Source organism: Fulmarus glacialis, unplaced genomic scaffold (assembly GCF_000690835.1).
Source record: "Fulmarus glacialis isolate BGI_N327 unplaced genomic scaffold, ASM69083v1 scaffold718, whole genome shotgun sequence".
Taxonomy (NCBI): domain Eukaryota; kingdom Metazoa; phylum Chordata; class Aves; order Procellariiformes; family Procellariidae; genus Fulmarus; species Fulmarus glacialis.
Genome location: NW_009226101.1, coordinates 1 through 10631, shown reverse-complemented (window position 1 = coordinate 10631; position 10631 = coordinate 1). Strand labels below are relative to the sequence as shown.

Genomic DNA, 10631 nt, shown 5'->3' with positions numbered 1-10631 from the left:
GAATTGACTGTGTTTCCACTGTTCCTCAGATTTCAACTTTGTACACACCAGAGGCAGAGGAGGTGTTTACTAGTGATAACGTGGACTATATGGATCTCTCCAGCTTTCAGCTAGCTTTAAGGCCAGTGTTTTTCCTCCTAAAATTTGAAAGTGCCGTCACTGCAGACCGTAGGGTGCGAATGAAGCACTCAGCATCTCAGATGAGAAGCTTTTAGAATAAAGCTGGTCAATTATTTATCGTGACACTTGTACTGTGTCTTCTGCAGTGTAGCCTCGGGCTTGTAGGCAAGGCTGCAGTATAAATGATAGCGTTAATACACTTGTTCTCTGGATTGATAGGTTTGCTGACAGTCTGGCACCGGGAGAGCTGCCATTCTGTGTTAGCAAGTGTAAGCAGGCGAGTTTAGGCAAGATATTACTTGTGCATGCAATGATCTCTTTACTGTGGGGCCGCTTAGATGAGCTTTTTACTGTGACGGAGCTGCGTAATGTTGGGAGCAGCTTTTCTGTAAAGAGAGGCTGGATTTACTGGGACTTAGGTGTCTTAATCTGCTGCTGTAAGACTGTATGCTTCAGCAGATTTTGGAAGGGTGTGAATGATTAGCAGCTTCACGAATTTCTCTCAGTAGTTGAAATGATAGTTAATTAAATGTGTCAGCTTTAAAAGCACTCAAGAGTAGTATCCAGTGCAAACACAGAATAATAATGTTGGGCCTCTGTTAGAACAACTGACTGGCAACAACGCATAACAAAAATCCTTACCCTGAAGGACTTGACTTCCTGTACACCTGGAATTACCTTAAATAATAGTGGAAATTAGAACACAGAGAAATACTATTTCCTTCTAACATTGCTTCGTTAAATTCATATCTCTGAATAATTTAAATAAAATTCCCAGCATCGTGGCAGGACAGTCCAGTGCTTGGCCAGACTGGGAGCTGACAGTCTGCAGCTGGGTCGCGGTGCCTTGTCACTTCTAATGGGGAGGTGAGGTCCTAACTGGACATCTTACTTTTCTTATCCACACAGAGGAACATGGCTCTTATGACAAGTAAACTGTATTTTTAGGGCACAATATTTATATAGTAAAAATTGGAGTTGATGGTTTGTCATCTCCTAATTATTTCTTTTGATGCCTCTTCAGACCCTTGTTACTTATTAGACATAATAGTGGACATGGCTACTTCATGTCAGGCTTTCCCCCCGCCCCCCCCGCCTCCTTTTTTCATAAGATGGGAAAACTCTAATTTCTGTGCCTGAATAAAAGTAGATATAATAATCTTTGCTGCACTGCTTCTCTTGCTTTCCCCTCAACAATTAATTAAAGCTTATAAAGTAACCTTGTTCTCCAGAGAGGTTGACCCTTTTCAAATAGAACTTGATGAGTTGGAAACTGGATTATAATGTACCTGGTAGATGCCAATAGAATCTGCATTTGGCTGCTGATTTGAAGGGTCTGGAAATACAAACCTAAATTTAAAAAAAAGTTATAAACGACAGGAAGAAAGCACTTCTGCGTTTTCCACCTAGTAGAAATGTCCGCAACTGCAATCTTTCTCTTACCTAGTTACATGTCTTTTTTTGAACATACCACACAGCCTGGGATAAGTTTTCCTGCTTCAAGGCAGGCATTTTTGGAGAGATGGGGAGGATTGCCCCTTCTCCCCCAGTGTGAAAATATTTTCTGTTGAGAAACATAATTTTCTTCTGTCGTTTTGACCTGACTTTCTTTCACATGTCTCTGCAGTGACCATGTGTAGTGGTTTTGCCTCATCTCATACAATAATCCCAAAATTTTGGTGGGAAAGCATTACAGTTTCTCTGCATGGTCCTTGTTTTTTGGTGTTTGTTTTATTTATTTTTTTTTTTAATGAAAAGGTGATGTGTGCCTTTGCCTGTAAGCAAATTCTGCAGCAGTGGTTGTGGAGTGTATCAGTGGTCTGTTGAGTGCAGTTATTTTTAGCCCTGTCCGTTTCCAGGAACGCCTGTCTGCCACTACTGATACAAAAAATGAGCACAACCCTGATAATGCGTGCATGATTTGGGTTTCTGAAACCTAAAAACTTCTGACTTCCCGCCTCCCCCGGTGTCATTGCAAATCAGGTGCACATCCACAGTGGGATTGCACAGGAACACCGGACCTCTTGGTGTCATTGCAAATCAGGTGCACATCCACCGAAGCCCAGTGGGATTGCACAGAACACCGGACCTCTGGATTGAAATTACCCAGTGACTAGGTTTTGCTTGATCTTTCAGTATTCTCTAAACTTCTGATCGGAAACCCTTAGCGATGTATTTTCAGGAGGAAAAAGAAAGGCATTATAGCGTGCTTCCAGTGAACACGTTTAGCTGGTTTTCTGTGTGCGTGTATAATTTTGACCTTCCACTCGGTTAGGAAGTAGACCCTACTTGACCCGTATGCACGTTTGTAAGTGGATGTTTTGTGGATGTTTTATGAATGTTTTCCGCATCAGGTGGCATTTGGCAGCTTTCGCACCACACAGCCAAAGTTTTACGGCCTTCAGTTCTGTGTTACTTTTGTTTAACAACCTTAATTGATTTTTGCAAAGTGTTCATGGCTGACTGACTCCCTCAATCTTTCTGGAGTGGTACAGCGCATGGGATTATCCGTGCGTGACACAGTGGAGCCTGGCACTTGGATGAACAAGCGTTCCCCCTGTACTTCTGCTTTGTTGGCACGGAGCGCGCTGTGTCTGTACGGACCCGGGGACGCCTCGCTCGCCAGGGAAGCCTGCTCGGGAGAGGGAGCTGGCTCCTTGTACGTGAGCGTGCAACGCGTTTCTCTTTTTCTTCCCAGCCATGTCTCAAGCCGTGCAGACAAACGGGACGCAACCTTTAAGCAAAACATGGGAGCTCAGTTTGTATGAATTGCAAAGAACGCCTCAGGTAATGCGTGTTCAAGAGCTGGCCTTTACGGCAAGGCTTTTTTTTATACTTTTTAGAACTTGAAGCTTGATGTTTAAGATTTTCTTTTTCTTTTAGCAGTTTAACTGCCTATTTTAAATGACAGTATATGTTAAAAAAATTATCCCAAAACAAAACCTGTCTTATAATATTAGAAAAATAAACCAATGTTTGATCTTTATTTCTTTTTTCCTTACTTTAGTAGTATGCGTGTGTCTGTTTGACGTGGTTAAGTATGTGTCTTGTTTTGTCTTTTTACTGTGTTTCTCTTTAAAAGAATAGTAAAACATGCAATCTCTGTGAGGAAGTTACTAAATTCCATTAAAGAACTTTTCCTTTATTTTACACTAGGAAGCAATCACCGATGGCTTGGAAATAGTGGTGTCACCTAGGAGCCTGCACAGTGAACTGATGTGTCCCATCTGTTTGGATATGTTAAAAAACACCATGACGACAAAAGAATGTTTGCATCGCTTCTGTGCTGACTGTATCATTACAGCCCTCAGGAGTGGGTATGTAAATATTACTACAGGGAAAAGGGATTTCACTTGAGATGAAAATTTGATCAAGGAAATCCTTTAAGTCCTGGGTGTTGATGTGGAACAGTTACGTGCCTGTGCACTGCAAGTTTCTGAATGTGCAGCACACCTTTCATATTTCATTCCTCTGTGTTCACCCATCTGTGGCAGATTGCAAGTTTCTGAATGTGCAGCACACCTTTAATATTTCATTCCTCTGTGTTCACCCACCTGTGGCAGACCAGATCTGGTTTTTTCCTCATATGAAAAATCATCCCATAACTTTGTTTCTTGCAAGGAGTTGAAAACCTCTTTTCTTTTTTTTTTTCTTTTTTTTTTTTTTTAATCCAGTAACAGCAAAACACAAATACACTACATTACTTCCAAAAATGAGTCTCATTTCTCTTATTCTTCCTTTTCCTAATAATAAATTGCAAATTGTGTGGCCTTTCAGCAGTAGTCCTGCTTCCAACAACCTATGCTAAACTACAAATAATTTTTCTTGTGTTCTTCAAGTTACAAGTTTGTATTTTCGTAAAAGCGATAGAATTCTGAGGTAACCAACAGCAATTAAGTCAATGATGTGAGTGTCTATTTCTGATAGTGGCAATTACCTGTGTTCAGAGGGCACACTTAATTTGCTGTGCGTGTGTAAATTCTGATGAGTAATTAGCAAAAATACATTAGAGGGAAACAAGAAAACCATTAGGAGTAAAGACGCCAGTGTTTCAGCTATTGAGGCCTCTTCCTCTTAAAGGAAAAAAACCTGTGTGAACCTGACATTTTAGTTAAATGAGAACAAAATGGTAGGAAGGACAAGACTGTTTTAGTTTTCCCAGTAATTAGTGCTTGAACTATAGAATAGATTCCTTAACTTCTGTTTTGTCCTGCGAGTGCTAGGAAGACTATGCCTTAATTTAATTCCCACTAGACATGCATTTTTTCTAGGTGAAAATCCATCCAGAGGGTTAAGGGAAGAACCGTTTTGCAGAGTGGAACTTTTGAACTCTCCAGTCTAAATATAGTTTGCTCAAACATACTTGAAAAAAAAAATTAAGCAGGGAGATACATGTTTGGGGTTTCTGTTTAAGTATCTGGAACTACCTGATCTGTCAAAAGATAGAAGCCCCGTTCCAGATTTACTATAAATACTGAGTCTTGGTAAGCACTTTGACTAAGAATTGCGGCATTAGGGCAGACTTCTGTTACTGCTGGAGAGTTAGTATTGTTTTCTCCCTTCTTGTTCATGTCCAGCAACAAAGAATGTCCCACGTGTCGTAAAAAGCTAGTTTCAAAAAGATCACTGAGACCAGATCCCAATTTTGATGCTCTCATCAGTAAAATTTATCCAAGCCGAGATGAATATGAAGCTCATCAGGAGAGAGTGCTAGCAAGAATCAGCAAGCACAATAACCAGCAAGCTTTAAGTCACAGCATTGAGGAAGGATTAAAGATTCAGGCTATGAACAGGTATGTAATCCACGTAATTTGTCCACGTGTAACCTTGTTTGCCTTAACACTAAAAATACACCATCTGTCCTCACTCCCTGTATAGCCTCAGATTCCTCTTCTCTCCTCTGAAGTCTGCCAAAATCATTTTTAACCTTTGGCAAAATAATTTCTAACCTTTTGTCTACTAATAGAAACCTTTGTGTCACTCCCTGCAACTTCTGTGGCAGCCTGATGTAGACAGCAGATTTCAGCTTAGCTTTAACAAATGATGGTTATCATGTTTTAAATAATAAACTGTAAGACAATGAATCCAGTACCAACATGTTACCATTACATGCGAATAAATGCACATAATGCTAGAACTTAGGTTTTAATTGCGACTTAATTTACAAGATTGGAATATATGGTGTTTACAGAGTATTGAAATTCTGGGTGTGCATTTAAACCATAAGAGAGCCAGCTGGGAAAGAGGCCGCAAACTTTACGTTGTGGTGAAGCATGGTGTGATTTGTATTTTTAATCACATGTGGATTCATATTGAGATTAAAATAATGGTCTGAAATTGCCTGAAAAATAAAAATAACTGTATGAAGTTAAAACTGATCTTAAAACATGTCTAAAAGGTGCTTAGGGATAGGAGAAAATCCATAGTCTTGTCTATGAGTATCTTTTTATAAGAAAGAATGAATTTTTTTTTAAACTTTATCTCTGAAACGTTTAGTGCTTGTGTATGTCTAACTGGCATGACAGAGACTGGGGGAGGGAGGAGTTGTACAAGCATTGTGGGCCTGTACATTGGGTGAATTCTGAATGTGGATTAGCATTTATTTCTACCTATTTCTGATCAGGCTACAGAGGGGCAAGAAACAACAGATTGAGAACGGTAGTGGTGCAGAAGATAACGGTGACAGTTCACACTGTAGCAATGCCTCAACACACAGCAATCAGGAAGCGGGGCCTAGCAATAAGAGGACCAAAACATCGGATGATTCTGGGCTAGAACTGGACAATAACAACACAACTGTGGCAATAGACCCCGTAATGGATGGTGCTAGTGAAATTGAATTAGTCTTCAGGCCTCATCCGACCCTCATGGAGAACGATGACAGTGCACAGACGAGGTAAATGTCTTCTATTCCTCTTCATGTATTCTGCCGTTATTTTCTGTTGCTTTTCTTTCCTATCATTCCTTGGAGCTTCTTAAAATCAATCTATTTTGGTCATACCACATCCTGTTTTTTTTTCCATTCCAAGTCAGGTAGATGGTACTGCGCAACTACCATCAAGAATACAGTAACAATCTGTTTTAAGCCTTTGATCACAAATAAAGATGTTGTTACGGGTTTCTAGCATTGCAGTTTTCAGTAGGTACTAGGATGATGGTATGATATTAGCCCCTTTCTACTTATTATAAGATTCTTTGGGAATAAAAAAACCCTTGCATAAGTGTCAGCAGTTTTCGGAGCAACTTTGTGTCAGCGAGATTTGTTAGGCTGGAAGCTTTTCCTGGCATTTTTTTCATGATCCAGTCCAAGCACAGACTGCAAATTTTGGATCACAGTAATGAGCAGTCTCGTGGAGTTTCCTCAGATCTCTTCCTGGCTTTCTCTCCTGATGAGACATCCCTCTGTAGTGCCTATAAATATATTACAAGTTTCAGCCAGCTTTTCTTTTTGGTTTGGAGTTGCAAGGGAGTTCTGGGGATTGTTCTGAAAGGCAAAGACAAAGCTAAGCTTCTGGGAGAGAAAGCAGAGAAAGCTCTGCAGCTTTTCTGTCAGCCTTTAATTCTTGCGTGAAGAATTAAAGTGAGAACAGATAGTGAGACAGTAAGGAAGAGTAACTTTAACGAGGTGCAGAGTGTCGCAAGTATCGCTCTCGCACCTTACGGCTTTCTGTCCAGGCACTTCAGACCGTATCTGTGCTCAGAAGATTTCAGCAGTCGTGAGTAGTTCCCAAAACCCCTTGACAACCTGTTACTAGGTTCTTCATTTCGAGCAGATGACAGGGCAGTGCTGTCTTCTCTCTACAAAGAGCAGGAGGGCCTGTGGGAGAAGTGTCAAAAAGATGTAAGGGCACTTTGGAACAATATAACTTGGTAAGCTGCTTACATGTCTTGGGTGAGAGCAATTAATATTCTTGTTTGTGAACCATCCTTAAAGGCCTTTTCACACTTGATGCTTAATATTCAGGGGTGTTTCAGATGTCTTTTTCCCATACCTGCAACTCAAACATCTTCGATTATCTGTGTGGTTGTTGTCACAGATACATCAAGACCTCAGGCAACGCCACTGTTGATCACTTGTCCAAATACCTAGCTGTGAGATTGGCTTTGGAGGAGCTTCGTAGCAAAGGAGAATCAAACCAGATGAACCTTGACACGGCCAGTGAGAAGCAGTATACCATTTACATTGCTACCGCCAACGGGCAGTTCACTGTAAGTAGAACTTCTGTCCAAGAGTAAAACTGAGCGTCGATACATCTTTGATAGAGATTTGATTAAAATCCACTCAGCGGGACTTTTCCTGAGTCGGCTTAGGGATAAAGCTCTAGCACCAGGTTGTTTATTTAGAAGCAGATCAACTCCTTTGTGGGAAAATGTATACAGCCAAAGCTTGGTTAGTGGAAAAGGAGGCATATAAATTGCTTGGGAAAAATCCAGTGATGCCAGCAACTACTAGCTGACTTACGCTATTATTTTACAGTTAAAATTGAAGAGGAGAAATATTACTTTGTCTGAGAGTCTTGTTTCAAGAGCAGATAGCTCTAGCACCAGGAAGCACCTATTGTAAGGTGGCGTTTCTCCACTTCCGTGTAGGCTTCTCATGTTCCACTATGAAACAGTTGTGAGCACACTTAGGGAAGAATCCCGCCTCGCAGTTGCTGACTTCAGAATGTTCAGATGCAACAGCAAGGCAATACCGCAGTTAGATTGAACTCTGAGCCCGGTCTTACACTTCGGCATTTATCTGAGTAAGTCTTCTGGTTAAGAGATAGGCGGACGCTTTGCAGTAAGACTCTATTTCAAACAGCTTTCAAACATGACTAGAGAGTCCCTTAGACAAAAGCCGAGATGCTTCTGGTGTAAGTACACATCTACTACTCCCTCTGTTTGCAGAGAGAGGAGAAACTCAAGTTCGCTTTATTTACAATATAAACTACTCACTTTGCAAAAGTGTCTTTCGGTGCTGTTTTGGTGAGATCAGCAGGGGTTCAGAATAGCTTGCATTGTTGCTAGACAAAAGCCGAGATGCTTCTGGTGTAAGTACACATCTACTACTCCCTCTGTTTGCAGAGAGAGGAAAAACTCAAGTTCACTTTATTTACAACTACTCACTTTGCAAAAGTGTCTTTTGGTGCCGTTTTGGTGAATCAGCAGGGGTTCAGAATAGCTTGCGTTGTTGCTTTTTGACGCTGAGTGCTTAGCTAGTATCTTGTTCCACATTAACTGTGATTTCTTTAAGTCGGCACATTCCTCTGATTTAAGTAGTTGTCTGTTGCTAACAGTACTACCTGTGCAAGCCATCAGATTTCATTTGTTTTGGTGTTCTCTTCTAGGTATTAAATGGCTCATTTTCCTTGGAATTGGTCAGTGAGAAGTACTGGAAAGTGAACAAACCCATGGAACTGTACTATGCGCCAACAAAGGAACATAAATAAGCTGTGCTGGAAAACTGAGATGGGACTAACTCTTTTTATAGCTATGACTCCTTTAATATTAAGAGAAGGCACCACCATTATCTTCACGGACAATACACGTGATGCCTTCAGGCTCTCTCAGTATACTTATTAATATGATTAGACAGTATTCTGGGTTGTATTTAATTTAGTCTTTGTTTTGGGTTTTTGGTTTTTCCCTAGGAGACTAAATGACCTTCTCCAGTGCATTCCAGTGTTTGACATGCTTTTTTGTTCCTAATGCATGATAACTGAACGAGTGTTCCGGTTTGGAATGTCTTAATTTTGTCCAGGTAAATCTGGATTTCTAATACATTTGACACAGTTATAGTAGCCTCTGTGAAGTATTGAGCATTGGATGGCTAAGTAAGTCTATTCAATAGTAACATATGCCAAGGAATGTGTTAAATGTTGTAATTTGCTAATGGTTATCCATAGAAAAGATCGGTAGAGGATTGATTTCTGATAGTCTTGCAGCTAGAGGTCATCCGATTCCCCAGAAAAGATTTATTAGTCCCTTTCTTGTGAACAAATGGAGCTGTAGGGAGAAAACTGACACTTTAAAACCTTGCTGTTTACTAGGTTTCAGTGCAAGGTGATTCGCAAGATTGGTTTGCTTTTTAATGAGTATTTCAGTCAAAACCCCCCCAAACAACCCAAACCCGTAACTCTTCCCTGTGTAGAACAATGCCAATCTTGATGCACACTACAGCTTCCCGTCTGGCCCCTGTTGCGGCGTTATCCTGTCCTCACGAGCTTAATTGAACAAAATATTCTGGAAGTTTTACAGCCCTACTCTATTCCCTATAATAAGAGATTTTTATTGTGAATGTATCAGAACTTTCTGCAAAGAACTGTCTTAAACTTTTTTTTTTTTAAAAAGCAAATCCCCAAAATTCCAGCACAAGGACATAATGCAACATCGAAATGCTTTGCTTTATAGAATCCGCGCCACCCCAGCTGTGAGCTTATCCGGGCTTCAGTTTGAGTAGGGAGGACTTCAACCATAAGCTGCTCAAAGATTTTTTTTTTTTTTTTAAATTTTTTTTTTTCTTTGCCATAGCTTTAACAAATGTGGCTTAGCACTTTGGAAGACAATTTTAGTACTTGACGAAGTTTACCATTTAGTGTCTTAAATTTAGGTTCAAGTTTTAAAACTTGGCAGTAGGCTGTTGTGTGAAGTCCAGTAGCTACTGTTCATTTGCCTGTTACACTCCTCTTCCCTCGCTCTGGACCTTGCTGTCACTCCATGGGGGTTGCTTTACCTGTTAGCATTCTGTCTTAAGGGAAATGATGTTACCGTGAGATTCCCTTTGCTGTAAGACTTGCTGATGAAGCCTTCACCCGTTTGCACCTGAAGCTAGAAGCAGAAAATATTGCTGATAGGTGAGAAGTTACATACTTCAAGCCATACGGTATCGCTCCTTCTTTGTCTTGCCCGTAGTTAGACTGGTTTTGGCATGTGGTACGGAAGTATTCAGATGCTCGGGGATTCCCTTGGGAAGCGCGTGCCCTTCCATCGCTTGGGTCTTTCAAGCCTAGCACTTGTAAATACGTGTTCATTCCCAGTCCTGTTTCAGATCAGCTTTATCCTGATGTGAAAACTGCACAGGCTTCTTTGAGTAACGTAATTATTTTCTCTTACTGGAAAGACTTGGGTTTTTGTGACGTGAAACAGAAGTTTTCAGGCCCCAGAACGCAGAGGGGGGCAGTTTTTAAGGAAATACGTTATTCATGACTTTCTGGTGAAATGTTGCGTTGTATAGACTAGTAGTGCATGTCCACTAAATATAATCTGGGGGGTGGGGGAGCGGTGATTATAAATGCTTTAAAATTTATGGGGAAACTTCTAGATTAGTTGCAGCATACCTTCCCATTGTGATAGCTAAGGTAATGTCCAGTCCCTTAAGCAAGAGAGGTGTGTGTTTGTGAAGCTGAGCAGTCTGTCTAGGAGCTGTCTGTCACTTTGTCCCCAGTTCTTTAAAAAGTGTGGGAGAATGTGAAGCTTTTATTTTCATGTTGTAGTGAATTTACTGAATATTTATGTTCTTTAAATATTAT

At 40.6% G+C, this 10631-nt stretch overlaps 1 protein-coding gene across 1 annotated transcript; it reads left to right on the top strand.

The window, feature by feature from the left end:
- The first annotated feature begins 2820 nt into the window (after positions 1 to 2820).
- RNF2 (ring finger protein 2) lies at positions 2821 to 8715 on the top strand. The gene is made up of 6 exons (XM_009582679.1): positions 2821 to 2907; positions 3277 to 3437; positions 4698 to 4913; positions 5744 to 6016; positions 7158 to 7329; positions 8451 to 8715. The coding sequence occupies exons 1-6, from the start codon at positions 2821 to 2823 to the stop codon at positions 8550 to 8552; spliced, it is 1011 nt and encodes a 336-aa protein (XP_009580974.1). The 3' UTR covers positions 8553 to 8715.
- Positions 8716 to 10631: the final 1916 nt, after the last annotated feature.

Bases quoted from the DNA above. Each gene is read 5' to 3' on its own strand.
- RNF2 (XM_009582679.1), top strand. From the start codon at position 2,821: ATGTCTCAAGCCGTGCAGACAAACGGGACGCAACCTTTAAGCAAAACA. The intron at 3,438-4,697 runs GTATGTAAATAT...GTTCATGTCCAG, and splicing joins ATTACAGCCCTCAGGAGTGG to CAACAAAGAATGTCCCACGT. The intron at 4,914-5,743 runs GTATGTAATCCA...ATTTCTGATCAG, and splicing joins AAGATTCAGGCTATGAACAG to GCTACAGAGGGGCAAGAAAC.